Source organism: Protopterus annectens, chromosome 2.part0 (genome assembly GCF_019279795.1).
Source record: "Protopterus annectens isolate FY-2018-M chromosome 2.part0, PAN1.0, whole genome shotgun sequence".
Classification (NCBI taxonomy): domain Eukaryota; kingdom Metazoa; phylum Chordata; order Ceratodontiformes; family Protopteridae; genus Protopterus; species Protopterus annectens.
The window spans coordinates 1,157,694,850-1,157,716,320 of NC_056728.1; the positions used below are offsets into that span (position 1 = coordinate 1,157,694,850).

Genomic DNA, 21,471 nt, shown 5'->3' on the forward strand with positions numbered 1-21,471 from the left:
ACACCCCGGCCCCATGTGCAAAATGGGAAAAGGGGTTGAGGATGGATGGATGGATAACTGCTGAATGATGCAGGAGCTAGAAGACACCTTTGCTTCTCTCTAACCCCCCCCCCCCCACACACAACACACACACACACATTTAGACAGCTAAAGTGTACATTTACTGATTCTGCTGTACCTTACTTGTAACTAGTTGCCATTACTTTAAATAGAGAAGTGCCACTTTTTATCAGGTTAGAACACAATTTAAATCTACTTGCACAGTTGAATGCTGTTATGATACATGGTTATTGTCTTTGGGTTATGAGACTGTGTTAATGAGACATCATGAATGGTAAGTAGAAAGCAATAGGAACTGAGCAGATAAGCCTTTCATAGTCCTTTTGCTTCAGCAGTAGAGATTGTGTGTGTGTGTGTGTGTGTGTGTGCATATATATATATATATATATATATATATATATATATATATATATATATATCTATATATATATGTATATGTATACATATATATATATATGTGTGTGTGTGTGTGTGTGTCTGTGTGTGTGTAGGTTTACCACCATATGGTTGACCGGTGGATGGTCGAGCCCGAATGTCTGAAAGTTCTGCAGCATCCCACATTTGCGAACGCAGATTTTGCGAATCGCAAACTCCCGTCCCCTTTTTGACCCATGTTAGCACTTGTTTCTGGATGTAGAGCTGTTGAAAACGTCGTATTCGGCATTCTTGCAACATTCCGACCATTTGGCATGCCAGGATTCGCTAATTACATTCGGACATATACAGGTTCGAGCACTGTGTGCTTGACCATATGGTGGTAATGGTAAACTGTGCATATATATGTATATATGTGTGTATATATATATATATATATATATATATATACACACACACACACACACACACACACACACACACACACACACACACACACACACACCGGAATGACAAAGTTTTGAATGTGTAAACCATGATTTTGTAGTTTGGTTAAGATTCCTGAAGTATCTCTTGCCATTTTGAATAGAAATATTTCACTAACAAGTAGTGTGTATATCTAATTTTCTGAATTATTTCTGTTGTCTTGTTTTGCTTATAGGTGAATTTTGAGGATGATTCACGTAGTAAGTATCTCAATCTATTGGGATACAAGAAAGAAGACATGGGAGAGAAGGTATGTATGTGTAGCTCTTTTTTTCTTTTTCATGATTTCTCTTTCCTTTTTCCCGTTTGTTATAAGCAGACATTTGGGGCAAGAAGGATGGTCATTAGGCATTTGCTGCTTTTTTTTTTCCTGATGTCTTAGACATTTTTTTCCAAATTATTGCTCCATGCTTGCAGTGTGTTTACATTGTGATACTGTCCTTATGGCTTGGAAGGCACAGTTGTCTGGACCTGCCTTTCTAGTATCCCTGGAACTCATGTTTTTTGAGCCTGCTTTTTTTAAAAGATTTAAACGTTTTCATGCATGCTGCTTTCTTCTCCAGTATGAGCAATGTGGAGGCAGAGCTTCCCAGGGAAGTGGTAGATTCTTAAACTGCTATCATGATAGAGGCAAGGATGGTCCAGAGAACCAAGGATTCCACAGTGTTTCTCCAGAAATAGTCAGTAGAGTCCCTGGCGGTTGCTCAGCTGTCCTCCCTTTGGAGGCAGTCACAGGTTTAATTTCTTATCCAAAAGGTTGGCGCTTTTAATTCAAGACAGTTAGATCCAGGAACATTTTTCTCAGATGCCACCAGTACTGTGTCTGCCCCTTGTAGGTGTCCTCCCACATTAAAAGAAGGTGACAGTTCAAGATCTATACCAGCTACTGCAAAAAAGAGCAGTCTAGGACATCTCACCAGACCAGAAAGAATTTGGGTTTTACTCAAGTTTCCTCTTGGTTCTGATGAAGACAAAAGCCATGAGGCCTATATTGAACTGCAGTTAGTAAAACCAATTTGTTTAAAAAAACACTTTTCAGATGGTCATGGTGTAGTCAGCCCTTCCGTGCTTTCAGGAAGAAGACTAGATGAACATTTGGGATGTCCAGGATGCTTACCTTCATGTAAAGATGGCCAAGGCATCCCAGAGATTCCTTCACTTTGAAGTGAGAGCCAGTTACTACCATGTCAAAGCCCAGCCCTTTGGACCCATGATGTTGACTGTGTGCAAGGCTGCAGTAGCACCTCATTTTAGTTTGCTAAGGATAAAAATATTTCTCTATTTAGATGACTGTCTCACAGCCACAACTTCAGCTGAGTGAGTAGTCAAAGCAAGAGACTATTTGCTCTGCTTCTGCGTATCCTTGGGAATCTCTGTAAATCTTCAAGCCCTGGGTAGCATCAGATCTTGACCTAAACTAAGTAGTTAACCTCACAGTATTCTTCCCTTAGTAGTCATTACTGTATTTGGGGCAAATTCAAATTGCATTGTTTAGATGTTCACAGACAACTTTGTTTCTGCCTAGAGTGTATGTAAGATATGACAAGTGAATTTGTGTTTTTTCCTTTGTACCCAGGTAGTAAAAGATCACATTTCCCAAGTGGCTGTCAACTTGTATAACATTTTGCAATTCTTTTACTAATAAAACAGTATGGTTCAGATCAAAAGCTCATTCTACAAAGTCTATAGTGACCTCAGCAGCCTTGTTCAAGAGCATCTGTGGAAGACATTTGTGAAGCAGAAACATGGACCTCTTTGCATACATTTACTATGTATTGTAAGCTCACATATCAAGATCTAGGCCAGAGTTTGTTACCACTGTCTTAAAAGGTGGATTATCCTGAAACCTCCATCCTTCTCTGATTGGGACTTGGTCCACCTGTTACAATATATGAACTGGTTTAATGCAGGAATGTTGTGCATTTACCATGTGGTTGATTCATTGTCCACATACTGTAATACACCCACCCACAAATTCTTCAACCAAATTGTCACCTATGCACTGACTTGGAGGTTAGCCGTGTGGGGAAATTTTCCCTTTATTGTATATACTACAGTGGCTAGACTGTCTGAGGAAGCGGATAAGCTTGAGCTTACAGAATATTGTAAAAGTTGCTGAGAGGAAGTTTCCTGTGGTGACCAATCCCATATGTGGACAACAGATCAATCAAATGTATATTTATGTTAAGTAAATAACTTGTTCCCTTTTAATAATCTATTTTTGCTGCTCATAGGAGATTTACTACTTAGGATTGTACTTGTTAATGCCTTGTTCTCACCCGACCTGTCTCTTTGCCTGCTGTACATCAAGCATTCAGCATCAACATTACCACCTTTTTTAACATTTTGTACATAGGGTCTGGGGTGTTATTTCAACATGACAGTCACCAAAAGTCATTGTTCACACTAAGCATTCTAATTCTTAAAATACATCCATTCAGACACACTGGTAGAACATCAGATATCCTTCCATATCACTGTTGCAGCATTCTTAAACAAAGGGATTCCCTGCCATGAGTAGCCCAACGTCCAGCCAGTATACCAAAGTCTTAGTTTTTTATAGACATTGTCTGTCACGTGTGTGTTCCCTGCTCAGGGTGTAGGGCATAAACATGATGTACGGATGTATGTACCTCAGAACTTCTTTGCCTCTAGTCTGAATGCCACTGATTGTCTGTGTGAATGCTCCTTCCTCTGTGCTGATTACCAGGCCATGTTTCAGATAGGTGCCCCATTGGGGTTTCTTCTCATCCTTTCTTAATTAAGTTGTGTTTACATGCCACCCAGAAAGGGAAAATGTCAATGTGAGAGGCAGATTCGCCATAAGGATTGTCACAAGCAGTGTCTGTTTTGTTTGGGTGCTTCTCACAGTCATACAAACTGTTCTATTTGCCAAGCATTTGTCTCTAAAACATGTCTCCTCTTTGTCTGTTTATCTGGAGAACCAGCTTCTTAAGTTGTTGATGCAAGGTACTATGACAGAATCTTCCTATTTGAAGGTCAGCTGCCTGCCAGGAAAAAGACCAAAAGAGATGGGTCTGATTCAGCTGCTGTTCTGCCTCCCCCGGACTTCTCTATATTGAAGTTGGTAAAAGTCCAGATGATCACCCATCTGATGTCCTTCAAGGATGCATCTGCAGTCCTAACAAATGGGTTGTCCTGTCGTCAGGCAGCCCTTCGGTCGGCCGGATTCCAAAGTCTGGGTCTGGCCTCGGCTGGTGTCGCACTTCACCCGACGTCATCTCTGCTGGTCTTCGGGTATAAAGGCATCAGCCGACGCCATTTTCCTCAGTCTTTCTTGCCGCGTGGCACCCGAAGCAGAAGCTGTTCGCAAGTGCCGGTCGGTCAGATCCAGAGATTACTACTACCGAATACTACTTCGAAGACTTCTAAAAGCTAAGTACCCCGTTGGGGACTCTTTCTTGCCTCAGCCGATGTCAGAAAAAGTGAATAATTGTTTAACTTGTGGGAAACAAATACCTCATAAAGATTTCCACTCTTACTGCTTACCTTGTTTAGGCCCAGACCACGACGTAGCAGCTTGTTTAGCCTGTGCTTCCTTCAACCGACGAACGCTTAGGCGTCGGTCGGAGTTTGCTGAACAGTTTTTCGGCTCAGATTTTGCGTCCATTATGCCGTCGGATCCTCCGACTACCCAAATTGTTAAGAAACGCAAAGAAAAGGACCGACACTCGCGGTCCGCGGTTTCGGCCGAAACCACAGTTAAGCAAACCGCGAGTGTCTCGGTTTCGGCCGAAACCGAGCAAACGGTTCAATCTTCAGCCGAATCCATGACTACTACCGAGGCTCCTTCTACCCTAGTTGAATCGGCCTCTGAAGTTTTGCCTACTAATGTGGTTTCCCTAGAATTATCGGACACCATCCCTTTGGATGTCTCTACCCCAGCACGTGGTGCTGCTAGGCCTCCTGCAGCCATGAATATTAAGGCCTTTGCCAGGGCTAAAGCAGCCAAAACTGCCAAGCCAGTGCCTGTTAAGCCCCCCTCTCACAGGCCTAGCTCCAGTTCTCAAATACTTACACTGGCAGAGGATCTCATCTCTTTAATCAGGGGATCCCATTAGAGCAGAGCCCCCTGAGCCAGTGTCCTCAGATGACTCTTCTGATGATTCAGACAATACAGACCATCCAGAGGCTCCTCTTTCTACTTATGAAGATTCTGATGCTGAAGAATCTATTCCTTCTGCCTCTCCACCAGAGGAATTTTCCTTTGGGGAAACCTTACATGCCATGAGAGAGCAATTCTAATGGCAGGGACAAGATTTCTCAGATTCAAGAAAAAGGCTTAGGACCTTTTTACACTTACCGCAACATAGGCCCTTAGCTATACCTCCAGTTCTTCCTGTTGTGGATGATGCATTTAATGATGTTTGCACTGCTCCTGATACTTTACCTCCAGCCCCTGCTAAGCCCGATAGGTATTACAGGGTACCGGACACTCATCACCACTTATACAAGGCTCCTTTTGCAGATCCTGAGACTATCTCCCAGGGGCCTAAGGCAGTAGCTTCGACCTCAGCAAAAAACCCTCTCCCTTCTGATAGGGAATCCAGGTCCTTGGAGAGATGGGGTAAAAAAGTATACACCTCCGCTACTCTCCCAGCTAGAGCTCTGAACTGTCAGTTTCATATGATCTAATACCAAGAGTTTATGCTTGATCAGTTAACTAAGAAACTGTCCTCTGATGATTCCTTAGATAAGAAATATGTTTTAGAAATGGTGAATAACATTCAGCAGGTTAGTAACCATTCTTTAAAATGTGGCTATGATGCACTGGAGGCTTCATTTAGATCAGCCATGACTGGCACAGTTATAAGAAGGCATGCATGGTTGAAAGAACAGGTCTTGCCGGATCATGTTAAAGCAAAGCTATTAGATGCTCCTATGGATAAGGTCAGTCTATTTGGTTCTCCTGCCCAACAAGTAATGAAGAAAATGGAAGAAAAGGCAAAATCTGTACAAACAGTTAAAGATTTCTTACAGGTTCAGCCCCAAGGTTCAGCAGGAACTGGCCTTCCAAAATTGGTCCTTTCCAGACTCCTCTAAAAATCAGAGAGGCAGGAATAGGCGTCAGAGGCAGAAACCAATCCAGAGGAGGTGCCTACAGGGGACGCCAGTGGCAAGGCAATAACCAACGAGGCACAGATACAACCACAACCACTGCAACAGGACAATCACAGTGACTTGGCTCTGACACCGCCTACCAGGAAACAAATAGCAGCACCCTTAGGCGGAAAGTTAGCCTTATTTTCAAAGAACTGGCACTATATCACAAGAGACAAGTGGATTTTGCAAACTATAGACCAAGGCTACAGGTTTCATTTCCACACCTTACCAGTAATAAGAGGAATGCCAAACCTACCACCAAATCAAAAGACAGAAGCCCTAAAACAAATAGCTCAATTAACAAAGATGAGAGCTGTGGAAAGGGTACCACCTACAGAACAGGGCAAAGGATTTTACTCCAGACTCTTCCTAGTACCAAGAAAGAGAAAAGTTGGAGACCTATTCTCGACCTGTCCGCTTTAAACACATTCATCATTGTTCCAAAATTCAAAATGCTGACCCTACAGCAACTTCTTCCCATGCTGGGCAAGGAGTATTGGCTGGTAACTCTAGATCTCAAGGAGGCATACCTGCACGTCCCCATACGACCAATTTGCAGAAGTTACCTCAGATTTCTTGCAGGATCAGAGCATTATCAATTCTCAGCATTGCCCTTTGGCTTATCTACTGCGCCCAGAGTGTTCACGAAATGCCTGGCATCAGTAATAGCTCATTGCAGGCTTCAGGGAATCCAAATTTATCCATACTTGGACGACTGCCTGATACAAGCGGACAACAAAAGCAAGCTGACACAAGACTTACAAAGAGTCATTTGCTTATTGCAAGCCCTGGGATACACAGTCAATTTAAAAAAGTCAAGACTGATTCCATCCCAAACAAGAACATTCTTGGGTGCAGAATTGGACACAGTAAAACAGATGGCATTCCTAACTGCAGAAAAACAAGAACAACTTCCTCTTTACTTCCTGGCATTAACAAAGCAGAACAAACTAACAGCAAGAAAAGTACTGCAGGCCTTGGGCTTCATGGCATCCTGCATAATCCTGGTCCCCCATGCCAGACTACATATGAGAAAGCTACAGTGGTACCTAAAGAATTTATGGTCTCAACACAAACACAGCTTAGAAACCGAAATACCACTAATCCCATGCCTGAAAGAAGAGTTCCTATGGTGCGCTCAGGCATGCCAGTCAAACCCAGGTTTGTCTTTCAGCAACATTCAAACAAACCAAACCATCACAACGGACGCCTCAGACCTCGGATGGGGGGCCCACATGCTGGACAAGTGCATTCAAGGCTTATGGACTCCAGATCAGCTGCACCTGCACATAAATCAAAAAGAAATGCTGGCAGTAAAACTAGCAATCCAGAATTTCAGACCATTCCTCAAAGAAGGCCAATTGATGATAAGGACAGACAACACCACAGTCATGTGGTACATCAACAAACAGGGAGGCACTCATTCATACCCCCTATGCCGAATGGCCCTGGACCTATGGAATATGGCTCTGGGCTACAACATTCAGTTACAGGCAATTTTTGTACCGGGAAAAGAAAACATCCTAGCAGACATGTTAAGCAGGACTACCTCGGATGCTCACGAATGGATGCTACACCCGGGCATCTTCAAGGCCATCACAAAGAAATGGGGAATGCCACAAGTAGACCTATTCGCATCCCCACTCAATCACCAGCTCAAGAAATTCTGCACAAGGACATACCACCCACTTGCTTGGAAGGTGGACTCTCTATCCTTCAATTGGAAAGGCCTAACAGCATATGCATTTCCACCTCTTCCTTTGATGCACAAGGTACTACTGAAAATCAAAGAGGAACGTCCAAGGATAATTCTGATAGCTCCAAATTGGCCAAGACAACATTGGTATCCATTGCTGAGGAGCATGTCTCGGGGAGAAACATGGACACTGCCCCTGATTCCTTTGATGTTAACTCAGAGCTACTACAACATCCTGCATCCAAACCTGAAAACTCTACAACTGACTGCCTGGAACATTACATAAGAGTAACTAACCCGGATTTATCCCAAAGGGTTAAAGACATAATCCTTGAGGCCCGCAGACCTTCAACAAGAAGGAACTATGCAGGAAAATGGAAAAGGTTTGTCATTTGGAGTTCTGAAAGAGGGAAAGATGTGCCAAAGGTAGACATTGCCAACATCCTGGAGTACTTGGCAGAGCTTCTTCATACAGGCCTGTCCTATTCCTCCATCAAGATACATGCATCAGCTATTAGAATACAGCTTCGATCCCCCTGTCTTCTCACATCCTCTACTCAGGCAGTTCCTGAGAGGAATTAAGAATGTAAAACCTCCTAGGAAACCACCATTACCAGCATGGGACTTGAACTTTGTGCTAGAAAAATTGACACTCCCTCCATTCGAACCAGCAGCAACAGCAGATCTTCAACACCTATCCTGGAAAACTGCTTTCCTACTGGCAATTACTTCAGCAAGAAGGGTTTCGGAACTACAAGCTTTAATGGCAGTACAACCCTTCCTAATCTTCCATCAAGATAGAGTGTCCATGAGAACTAACCCTACATTTATGCCTAAGGTGGTATCCAGAGTGTCTCCAAACCAGGCAATCCACCTACCTACCTTCTTTCCCAATCCACAGAACAGAGGGGAAAGACTGCTGCATACCTTGGATGTACATAGACAGTTGCATTACTACCTGGACAGAACCAAGGGCAATAGAAAAACTGACCAGCTGCTAGTAGCTTATGCAACAGGAAGGGAAGGAAAAGCAATTTCCAAACAGACAATCTCCAAGTGGATAGGAAATTGCATAAGATTCTGTTACTCCTACCATGGAAAGCAAATTCCACAGGACATAAGGCCTCATTCTACAAGGGCTACGGCCACTACCACAGCCTTCTTACGAGGAGTGGCTACCAAGGACATTATTGAGGCGGCTACTTGGACCTCCGTGCATACATTTACCAAGCATTACAACTTACCTCTATACTCTAGATCCCGAGCAGGCTTTGCCACTGCTGTTTTGCAAGGGATCCTAACTACACCATAATTATTCTTCCTCCTCCCCTAGTTTGGCTATGGTATTCTACCCATTTGTTAGGACTGCAGATGCATCCTTGAAGGACATAGTACAGTTTTGTACCTACCATAAATGTAGATGTCCGAACAGGATAGCATCTGCAGTCAGGATTACCCACCCTCCTTCCCCTCTGTGGTACTCCTAGGGTATTTGCCCACCTAATAGCTAGCTGGGGGGGGATCTCTTATGGTGTATTTGTTTGTATATATGTACATACATGTTTATTTTTTGTTTGCGCCTTCTATTTTTTGGGAAACATTGGCATTTACCCCAAAAATTTAGCTATCAAAGAGGGCAACTGGCATCTGGGGCAAGAAACACTGAGGAAAATGGCGTCGGCTGATGCCTTTATACCCGAAGACCAGCAGAGATGACGTCGGGTGAAGTGCGACACCAGCCGAGGCCAGACCCAGACTTTGGAATCCGGCCGACCGAAGGGCTGCCTGACGACAGGACAACCCATTTGTTAGGACTGCAGATGCTATCCTGTTCGGACATCTACATTTATGGTAGGTACAAAACTGTACTTTCTGTTGAATCCCTCTGCTGTGACCATATCAGAGGCCAGCATGGATCCGACGTCTTGCATGTCCTGGGAGGCTCTGCAGGCATCCATTATGGATGTTGAGGTCATACCTTGGCTGATTATTTCAGAGACTGAGGCAGATTCTGCAGATATTTGTTTGGGAGGAGTTAGGTCTGAACCTCCTAGGGTGTTTAGGGCAGATGTCCCTTAAAAGAAAAAAAAAGGAAACTTAGTATGTTTCCCCTACTCCTAAAGATCCCCAGAGTGAATGGCAGGATTTTACCCAGGGGTTAATTAATGCACAAATAGCCTTGAAGCCTCCCCAATGAGTATTTGTCCCAACTCCCCCTTGGTCCTATACCCTATTCAAGAGGCCTGGAGAGCAGGACTCCTCTGAAGAGGAATTGGATTCTAGGGAAGAATCTTTGGCATATTCCTGCCCTTTTAGATACCTTTTCAGCACCTTCTGTGGCTCCAGATTCTCAACCACCAGCTCTTAAGAAACCTGACAGATTTTCCAAGGTGTTTGAGTATAAGTTTCTTTACAGATGTCCTTCTGCTGACCCTTCTGTAGTGTTTGTTGGGCAAGAAGGTATATACTGCTACCACCTTGGCTTTCAGGCTATTAATTACCAGACCCATATGAACAGGTATGTTTTAGTCCTTTTTTCTCAGGCTTCCCAGGCTACCTCTGACTTTCCTGATTCTGAAGGGAAGGCCTCTGCCCTCTCTTTAGTGGGCTCCACTTCTCAAGTTGCCCACCACTCTATTAAATGTAGTTATGATGCAGCTGTTGCCTCCTCTAGATTTGCTGCTTTTGGTTCTGACGTGAGGCTTTACTCTTGGCTTTGTCTCCAGCCTTTACCTGATGATATTAAATTGTTGGATGCTCCTCTTGATAATAAGAACCTGTTTGGTTCTGCATCTACTTTTTAAATGTCTGCAGCATAGGTTTAAGGCCTTGCGGGAATTGAAACATGTTTTTGTTTCTCCTATTCATAACATCTAAATCTGCTTTTGTTCGCAAATAACCTTGCCATCCTCCCAAAGGTAAGAAGAGTTCTAGGTGTGCCCCTCCTGGTAACTCTACTCAGACTCCCACTACTCAGACTCCCACTTTTCAGAAGCTTCCTTTTCAAGACAAGCCAGGTTTTATCTGATTGTTTGCTTTTCTCTTTTCTAAGGTAGGTTCTTTTACCACCTCTTCTTTCCCTGCCCCTTTCCAGTTGGTTAAGGATCACTCATTTCATACCATTTTCCCAAATTCCTCCAGCAAAAAATGAAAAATATCCCTGATGTTCTACCCAATCAGAGGGAAGCTGCAGCCTTGGAAAAATAGTAAAGTTGCTGGAAAAAAAAGTCATCCAGAAAGTCCTACCAGACCAAAAAGGATCCAGAACTGAAGATTCTTTTTAGTGCCAAGTACAACAGAGGGCTTGAGGCCAGTTCTGGACCTCAGCAGATTCAACCAGTATGTAAAATACTCAAAGTTCTAGATGGTCATGATTCAGTTAATTTTACCTTTTCTCAGAAAGGATGATTGGATGTGCTCAACAGATCTTCAGGATGCTTACTATCATATCAAAATGAACACATGCTCCAGAAGATGTACCTATGCTTCTGACTGGGAGGCGGCCATTACCAGTTCAAAACACTGCCCTTTGGTCTCACCACAGCCCCTAGGGTGTTCTAATGCAAGTGGTGGCTGTGACTCACCTGAGACTGCTAGGGTTCCTGGTATTTCCTTATCTAGACAACTGGCTCCTGACCACCCTCTTAAGGCATCTATTGATTCAAGTGAGGGATTACTTGCTCCAGTTATGTCATTTTTGGGGCATCACAGTCAGTTACACCAAATCACAGCTTATCCCTACTCAGACCCTGGAGTTCGTTCATAGGTGCTCATCTAGATATGACCAGGAATATTGCCTTGCTTCCTCCGATAATGGTTTGTACTCTCAGGTCTCAGTTCATGAAGGTGATCTCCCTTTCTCATCTGACAGCAAGACTAGTCCTCCAAGTGTTAGGATCAGTGGCAGCCATATTAACTCTAGCCCTCATTAGACAGGTATCTTATGCTTGTCCTTCAATGGATGCTTTCGGTACAGTGGTTGATGCTCATAAATTCTGTAAGCGACCCAGTCAGGATTTCCAAAGTTTGCAAGGAATTTATTCTTTGGTAGCTTCATTCAGAAGAAGTTACTCAAGGTCTTGCCTTTGTTCTCCCTTGGTTAGTAGCCACAGTCACCATGGATGAATCTCAAATTGGGTATAGGGGACATTTCTTAGTCAGGACAGTCCAAGGTGTGTGGTTCCCTGGAATTTTTGTATTTCTGGTTCTTGGAGAAGGCCAATCAGTACATCAGTGTCCTGGAGATGAGAGCTGCCTTACAGACACTGCAGGCCTTTCAATATGTTCTACCTTCAGAGATGATTGCAATACATATAGACACGTCAATTTGTTACATCAACAAACAGGGGAAACCAGATATTGCCTGTTATATTGAGAAGCAGTGAAAGTGTGGTATTGGGCAATCTCTTCCATTCGCTTTCTTTTGGCAATGCGTATACTGGGGAAAACCAGCATGCTCACAGACAGATTAAGTAAGTCCATTTTGATGCCTCACAAGTGATCTCTCAGAGTGGCAGAAAAGATCTTTTGTCCATGGAGTTAGCCTTGCTGCAGTCTTTTTCCTTCTCCCCTCAACAACAAGTGCAGCACTTTCTTTCCCCTGGTCCTTTCACTGGGAGAGTTAGAGAGAGATGCTCTGATCCATGATTGACCCTCGGGTCTCCATTTAACCACCAAACTTGTGTAGAAAACATCCTGGTTGAAGAACACAGTCATCCTCATAGCACACTTTTGGCCTCTTCAGGTTTGGCCTCTCTGGCTTCACCTTATTTATCCACCTTTAGTACTGGATGCATAACCAGACCTTCTTTTTAATCTGACAGGGATGAAACACCCAGACATCAATGGTCTCGCGTTGATTGCATGGTTTCTCCAGTTCTGGTGATGGCTAGACAGTCCAGGCTTTCCTCCTTAGTTGGACAAATTCTTTTATCCCCTCAGAAGCTTTCCACCAGGAAAATTTATAAAAGTAAATGGAAAGGATTTTCAGTCTGCGGTCTTTAGAAACACCTGGACCCTTTCTCTGCCCCAGTCTCAGAGTTCTCAATTTTCTGGCTTCCGTTTTTTACAACTGGGTGAGTTATTCTACTATAAGTTCAACTAGCAGTCCTTTCAGACTTTCACTTGGTTGAGAATCTTTCTTCCTTGGCTTCTTTGAAACTGTGCAAGGCCTTCCTTAAGGGAACCTTTTTATCCAGGCCCCCAGTTAAAAACCCTGCCCACCCTTGGGATTTGACTATTCTGTTACAAGCTGTTACCCAATCTCCATTTGAGCCTTTGGATAAAATTGCCCCTAAGTTCTGGTCCCTGGAAAACAATTTTTCTTATCATTATCACTTCTGCTAGACAAGTATCTGAACTCCAAGCCCTCTCTGCAAGACCACCATACTTGATCTTTCATAAGGATATGGTCTCATTGCACACAAAACCTTCTCTTTTTTTACCCAAGCTGACTTCTAAATGCAACATAAATCAGGTCATCTGTTTAACTGTGTTCTTTTTGAAATTCTCAAACAAAGGAGAATACATGCTTCATCTTTTGGATGTACATTGCCAGCTTAAATTTTATCCGCACAGAATCCAAGATTTCAGAAAAACTGACCAGTTTGTTTGTATCCTTCTCCATAAACAACTTTGGTAAAGCAGTTTCTAAAGTGACTCTGGATAAGTAGTTAACTGATTGTATAGGTTTTTGTTTATAAAGAAAGAGGTTACCTAGCCCCCCCCCCCCAAGCTCATTCCATGAGGTTTGTAGCCACTGTATCTCCTCTTTTAATCAAGAGCATCCATATATGTTATTTTTGCAGCGGCCACATGGTCCAGTGCTCATACTGTTATTGCTCATTACAAGTTAGACATACTGTCTAGAAATAGGGCAGCATTTGACTCTGCTGTACTCCAGAATATACTTCCATGAGGACCACCCAAGGTTCAAGTAGCTGTGGACTCTCTCCCATCAGTTGAGGAGTGAAAGAAAGTGACAACATCAGAAGTTATGTATTCACTGTAATGATGCATCTCTGTTGTCCACTCTCGTTCTTCCTCAACTTCCCACCCTCCATCCTCCTTCCCTCTCTTCCTGTTGAGGCCTAAGGGATATCCCTTTTGGAAACCACATCTGCTCCCTGGTTTGAGCGTCAACCTTTTTCTGTATGTAATTATCTTGGTTTTCATCATAATATGATGTCATGTATATGTTAATGTTGGGGCAGCAAACTCTATCTGAGATGTGGCAAGGTAGGGTGGCATTATGGGTGAAGGGAGGAGCTCAAGAGTTGGATCTGTGAGTCTAGTAAAAGCAGCTGAGTTGGATCCGAGACCCATCAGTTGAGGAAGAATAAAAATGGACAACACAGATGCATCATTTTGGTGAGTGCATAACTTTTGATCTGAAGTAGTTAACTTCATTTGGGCATCAACCTATGGGTCTTCAGATCCATATCAGATCTGAGCCGGCAGTTTCCAACAGCAGAGATCCGAGCTTCTCCCCTTACCCATAATCCCCTGCCAACCCTACCTGACCTCAGATCTAGTTTGCCGCGGTTGAAGCCAGCAGCTTGATCCTTGAGTTCCAGGTGTTAGTCAAGACTTGTGAGAAAATTTTGATCTTTTCTTTACCTTTTCTGTCATAAAAGAGTGTTGTGTGTGTGTTTAGCTTTCCCTTGTAGTTTTTCTCTTCAAATTTAATTTTAGCTCATCTCCCCCCCCCCCCCTCTCTCGTGAGAGCGTTAGGGCATGTGTCTTTGTGTGGTTGGGGCCTAGTGTGTGTGTCTTCTTTCCAGTAATGTCTGAGGCCCCAAAGACATTTTTTTCTAAATGGACCGAGTGTGTCCATAAGCTATCCCCAGCAGATGGCCACACTCAGTGCGTGTTGTGCCTTGGGGTTGATCACCTCTCCTCTGGATGCGCTATTTGCGTGGTGTTCAATCCCAGGGCACTTAAGGACCGGAGGTCGAAGTTGATTCTGGTGGGACTTCTGCCCCCAGACTCGGCGCCGACCTCCGGTCCCCCCGTGGTGCCTGCCGCAGCTGTGGCAGTACCCACGACTGCTTCCCTTCCTCTGGCTAGGACTCAACCTCCCACCTCGGGCCAGGAGGATAGGGAAGCCAGAAAAGAGAAGCGCAGGGAGAAGCACCACAAGCGGTGGGCCGAGGCCTGTACATTGGCCCCGCCAGCTAAGCGGGCTTCTCCCTCCAAGACCTCCAAGCCTTCTCCTTCTCGGCTCCAGTCACCTTGCTTCTCACCGGGGAAGGAGGAGGAGGAGGCCCGATCTCCCTCGAGGTCATCGAGGCGGCACTCCTGTCCCGCCTCGATGACCTCCTCTAGGTCTACTAAAAGCATAATGGATGCAGATTTGGACCGGATGATGAGAAGATTCTTCCAGGCCCAACTGCAGATGGGAGTGCTCTGCCCCCCCCCCCTCCGGGGGGAGGGAGCTCGACCCCTTTTTTTGCCCCGATCGCTCCTTTTCCAACCTGCTTCCTGGGTTTGCAGTCCTCGGAGCCGAGCAGCGTTGGAGCCGAGGGTGTGTCGGCGCCGATAGTATCGGGTACTTTGGTGCCGACAGCGCCCTCGAGTCTGTCGGGTCCCTTTTCGGCGGATCTGAGCTCTCGAAGCCAAGAGCTGAGCTTCGGATCCGAGGGTGTCGGTCTGCCTTCGGCTCCATCCAGGTCGGAGCATACTGGTCCGTCGGATCCGATAGCGCCGGCCCCGATCCGCTCGTCGGATCCGAGGGAGGGTTTGCTCTCGGATCCCAGAGAGAGCAGCTCTCCTTCGGCTTTCGACATGGTGGAGAGGGCTCTGTCGAGGGATTCCAGGCCCCCGACCACAGCTACGGCTCCGCCACACACACCCTCTCAGTTGGCTCCGGCTTCAATCACCCGGCCCCAGGGACAGGCTGCTGTAACGTCCCAGGTAGGTCACTTGTTGGGACATGATGAGCCTGGTGAGGCCTCCTCGGACAGTCCCCCCGAGGAGGTCCCTCACAAGCGTAAGTGCAAAAGGAGGCACTTGGACTCCCCTGATTCCTTAACTGAGGACACAGATTTGGAGGAAGGGGAAGGCTCCCCAAGATCAACCCCCGAAGACGTCTCCTTCGGAGACATCGTGGAGATGCTCAGGATAAGGGGGGGGTGGTCCGCCCCAAAGCCTACCTCGGACGAATCTGTGTTCCTGGAGGCGTTTGAAGCAGGCCCGTCTACCTCTTGGGTGTCCCCTCCAGCCGACCCCCTGGTAGACCTGATCACTACCAGGGCTTGGAAGGAGCACTGTGGAGCCCGTCCCGAAGAGACCTGGTAGGATAATTAGTCCCCACTCCGACAGAATGCACTGGAGTAAGGGATCCCCGGTAGATGCCATGTTGGTGGCAGGCAGCCACCAAGAGGGAACTGGCCTAAGAAAGTCCCTCTGTCCATCCTTCCAGCAAGGAGTCTCGGGCGATGGACTGCCTTGGGAAGCGAGTCTTCAGTTCAGCTACCTTCTCGGTAAGGTCACTGAACTACATGGCACATGTCATACGGCTCCAGCGAGACCTTATTAAAGAGTACGCTGGGTCGCCCCCGGAGTCCATGTCGGTGGAGGACAAGCAGGTGTACTCTACCCGAATGGCCACTCCAAGGTCTATTTCTAATACCTCTATGCGGCTACTATCCCATGCTACGGAAGGAGCCGCTAGAGCTAGCGGAGTGGGCATCGTCATGAGGTGACAGGTGTGGCTCCGCCCCTGTGATTTTGCGGAACCCTTTAAGGCGTCGTTCGCTAATGCCCCATTCGATGGTTCTGCCCTCTTTGGCAAAACCGTATACGAAACTTTAGTCCAGAGCAAAAAGGACGGGAAGACGTTGTCTGCCGTTGGAGTCTGCTTCTCTGCTCCCCAGAGGTCTTTCTCCAAGAACCAAAAGGGACAGAAGAAGATGTGGTTCCGGAAGTTGCAACAGTCCCTTGATGCTCCGTACACCCAGTCCTTCCGAGGCAGAGGAGGACAGGGTGGACGCCACCCTAGGGGTAGAGGGGGTCCGAGGAGTTTTGGGTCCAGAGAATCATTCTCTGATCGGCCCACGCAGCAACCCTGAGGGGGTTACCCGACTGCTCCACTCTGGAGGCAGTAGGGGGGCATTTTTCGAGGCACCTGGCAGCTTGGGAGTCCATCACGACAGATCGCTGAGTGCTTCGTATCATATCCAGAGGTTACCAAATCCTGTTTCTTCATCCCCCTCGCAATCCCAGATTCCTCCCGGATGTCCCCCCCGATCAGAGGGAGGCAGTGGCTGCGGAAATCCAGCAGCTGCTAGAAAAAAGAGCCATTCAGTACGTCCCCCCAGATCAGTTCGGATCGGGCTTTTACTCCAGGTTCTTCTTGGTGCCAAAAAAGACGGGGGACTTAAGGCCAATCCTCGATCTATCCCTCTTGAACCTGTCAGTAACCAAGGAAACGTTCCGGATGGTCACACTTCAATCCATTCTCCCCCTCTTGCAGGAGAATGACTGGATGTGCTCTATAGACCTCAAGGATGCGTACTACCACATCTTGATGGACAGATGCTCCAGGAGGTTCCTCCGCTTCCGGCTAGGAGCCAGCCATTAGCAATTCAGGGTCCTTCCCTTTAGTCTCACCACAGCCCTCATGGTGTTTACAAAGGTTTTGTCAGTGATAGCGGCCTGCCTGAGACTCAAGGGAATTCAGGTCTTCCCCTACCTGGACGACTGGCTCTTGACCGCCCCCACAAGGCATCTACTCTGCCCAGCCAGGGACTCGTTCCTCCATCTAGCTCCCTGGCTGGGGATCACAGTCAATGTAGAAAAATCTTCCCCTCTGCCGACACAAATCATAGACTTTATCGGAGCCAGATTGGATACAAGCCGGCTCCTAGCCTTCTTGACTTCGGACCGACTTCAAACCCTGAGACTCCATGTGCGGGCCATTCTTCAATCCCCAGCTCCTTCAGCAGCTCTGGTCCTGAGGGCCCTAGGGTCGATGGCAGCTGCCATCAAACTGTTTGCACATGAAGGTCTTGCAGTGGACCCTCCAAGTCCAATGGTCCTTCCTGCATTACCCTCTGAACCATCCCATTCGCCTCAGCAGGGTTTGCAGGAAGGCCCTTCTGTGGTGGCTCCAGTCCCCGGACCTCCTCAAAGGTCGGCCCTTTGCTATGCCCCATCCCCTAAACATGGTGACCACGGACGCCTCTCGCCTTGGATGGGGGGGGGCATTGTCTAGGCAGGACAGTCCAAGGCACGTGGAAGCACACGGAGACCTCGCTGCATATCAGTGTCCTAGCGATGAGGGCAGTGCTGTTGGCGTTGCAAGCACTCCAGAACCTTCTTCCCGTTGGGACTATTGCAGTCCAGATGCACAACATGTCGGTAGTCTGGTATATCAACAAACAAGGGGGAACCAGGTCCTATCCACTTTGCCGAGAGGTCATGAGAGTGTGGGAATGGGCGATCTCCACCAGCCGCTTTCTCATAGCGAAGCACATTCTGGGATGATCCAACATCCTTGCAGACAAACTGAGTCGCACGATTCTATCGCAGTACAAGTGGTCTCTGAATCCTGAAGTAGCGAAACAAACATTCTCCAAATGGGGTCAACCTTGTTGCAATCTTTTCGCTTCTCCCTCAAACACGAAGTGCAACGACTACTTCACTCTAATTCCCCCACCCGGGGAATCCCCCCGAGACGCTCTGGTACATGCTTGGCCGCCCGGTCTCCTCTATGCTTACCCTTTTCTTTCTCTAATGCTGAAGTTCTTACAGAAAGCCAGACGGCTGGGGAGCAGAATAGTCCTCATTGCCCCATTCTGGCCTCGTCAGGCTTGGTTCCCTTATCTACAGTCTCATCTAGTGAATCCTCCCTGGATTCTGGATCCCATTCCGGATCTGATCTCGCACCCGTTAGACCTCCCGACCCCGAATCTGGACAATCTGAAGCTCACGGCTTGGTTGCTCCAGTTCCACTCCTAGCTAGGACTTCTGGTATCTCTTCCCCGGTCAAAGCTATCTTAGTGGCAGCCCACAAGCTGTCTCCTAGAAGGCTTTATGGTAGCAAATGGAAACTGTTTTCTATTTGGGCAGAGCAACAGAACTTAGTCCCCTTTACGGCTCCGTTGCCTGCGGTGTTAGACTGTTTGTCAGGACTTTTCGACCAAGGAGCCAGCTTGTCCACAGTCAGAGTTCAGCTGGCAGCAATTTCACATTATCACGTGGGGAGTGACCTAGGCCCTTTGATCTCAACCAGATTGTGTAAGGCCTTTTTGAAGGGTACCTTCCTACTAAGACCCCTGGTGAAGGATGTAGTCCCTCCTTGGGATTTAGCGCTTGGACTCCAGGCTTTGACAGCTCCTCCCTTTGAGCCTGCAGCTTCAGTGGCTCTTAAACTATTATCCTGGAAAACAGCATTTCTCATCGCTATCACTTCGGCCAGAAGGGTTTCTGAGCTACAAGCCCTTTCCGCCAAGCCACCGTATTTGACCTTTCACAAAGATAGGGTATTCCTCAGGACCAATCCCTCTTTTCTTCCTAAGATTGCTTCCGAGTCAAATATCAATCAAACTATTAATTTACCTGTCTCTTTTCCCAATTACCAAAACAAAGGCGAATACAGGTTGCACTCGTTGGATGTTCATAGACAACTATGTTTCTATTTACACAGGACAGCTGGTCATAGGCAATCAGACCAGCTGTTTATTTCCTTTGCTAAATCTAATTTTGGACAATCAGTTTCAAAAGTCACACTGTCCAAGTGGATTTCACAGTGTATTCTACTAGCATGTGAAAGTTCCAGCCGGCCCGCACCCCAGGGAGTCCACACTCATTCTACTAGATCAATTTCCACATCTGCTGCATTTCGTTCTAGAGTATCATTGGATGAAATTTGTTCGGCAGCCACTTGGGCTTCATCTCATACCTTTATAAATCATTATAAGTTGGACCTGGTCTCCAGAGGGAGAGCATCCTTTGGCTCTGCAGTGCTCAGGAACATCCTTCCATGAGGATCTCCCAAGATTTAGGTAGCTGGGGACTCTGTTCCATAGGTTGATGCCCAAATGACGTTAACTACTTCAGATTAAGAAGTTATGTACTCACCATAACGTTCCATCTGAGTAGATAAACTTAATTTGGCAGCAACCGTCCCCCCCCACTCCTTCCCCCTGACCGTCGGATGTTTATATTACTATTTTGTCATCTGATTGTATCGAGGTCAGACCATAGGCTGGCTATTTGGTGCAGGTCTTGCATTAGGCAAACTCGATCTGAGGTCAGGGTAGGGTTGGCAGGGGATTATGGGTAAGGGGAGGAGCTTGGAGCTCGGATCTCTGCTGTTGGAAACTGCCGGCTCGGATCCGAAGACCCATAGGTTGCTGCCAAATGAAGTTTATCTACTCAGATGGAACGTTATGGTGAGTACATAACTTCTTATTTTTTGAGTTTCCATAGGGTTTGTTTGGTCTTGTGAATAACCAAGCAAGATGCCTTCAGTGTCTTCAATTATTATTATTCCTCTGTATAGTTGTATCAGAATCACGCTTTTTTGCTGCAATCATGCACATTTTTTGTGATGCAATCTGTGGTCACTTATGTCTATCCTTTGACATAAAAAAAGAGTGCATTTTCATATTTTCTTTTCTGTTTTATTGCTTTCCAGGTAAGTTTGCATTGGAAGCTACTGTCAGTTCTTGAGTCATGCCACTTACACAAATCCTGTTTAAAGCTGATCATTCTAAGTGCCTTTTTTTTGTTAGGAAATTCTTGGGATGGTAGAGTGCCAGAGATGTGCAGGTTTAACCAGGAAAAACTCAACAGGCAAACCATGCTTAGAACATGGTTGATGCAAAATAAATTAGATACCATACAGGAGGTTTCAGAACAGTCTTACTCCTTTTCTGTGGAGGGTTTTCCCCCAAGAAGGCCCATAAAATGGAGCACTGGCATAAGGAGGTTGACTGACAGCATCATTAGACCCAAGGACTCCTCAACAAGATTGTTTTTCAGACCCTGTATAGACCCTGTTAGTGATGCCTGATACTTCTGCCAGTCTCTCTGACCCATTTTGCGATGGCCATGCAGATAGCTTGTAGTACATACACTTGGACCAAATGCAGCAAGGAAGTGCACTGCTTAGTGCTTTTTGAAGAGAAGGAGCTGAGTCTTCCAGCTTAAACTCTTTTGGAGGGTCTTTCTCTTCAACAGCCGAGAGACCACGCCTGCTAGAGCAGGCAACATCCAGAGTGGTGTCCCTTTCACAGGGATTGACTCCCACTTCAAGCTTGTTTAGGATTTCACACCTTTAGTGGAGGAACCTTTTCTGAAGTGGAAAGGACAAGTGCAGCAGTGTATGGCACATATCTCCTCCTAAACAGGTTAAATGAAAAACAGATACTGCTCAGACAGCAGATACCAGATCATCCTTGGAAGATGAAGAGGAGGAGCATTTAGCTTACATAATTCAGATAGTGTTCAGAATTGGATGCTAGATATTCTATCTTGCTGGGTTCCTCGCAAGATGATGTGTCAGTTGGTTACACAATCTCTAGGATGCAAGAATATTTCCAGTGGGAGACAAAGGAGGTGTTTAACAGTAAAATTATATGTTTTGGTCTCCTGTGCCTGCAGGAACTGAAACCTCCAGAATCTGTTACTGTTTTTAAAGCTTTTGGAGATGCTTTTTCAGCATTTTTAGTGCGACTGGACTGCCAGCTCCCCCACACACCCAAGAACTGTACCAGACATTA

At 46.0% G+C, this 21,471-nt stretch overlaps 1 protein-coding gene across 1 annotated transcript in view; it reads left to right on the forward strand.

Moving 5' to 3' along the window:
• SEC31A (SEC31 homolog A, COPII coat complex component) overlaps window positions 1-21,471 on the forward strand; it is a 1,704,034-nt gene that overhangs the window by 711,508 nt on the left and 971,055 nt on the right. Inside the window, exon 14 of the mRNA XM_044060384.1 lies at window positions 1,097-1,171. Within this exon, the coding sequence (XP_043916319.1) occupies window positions 1,097-1,171 (75 nt within the window). The remainder of the gene's footprint in view (window positions 1-1,096; window positions 1,172-21,471) is intronic.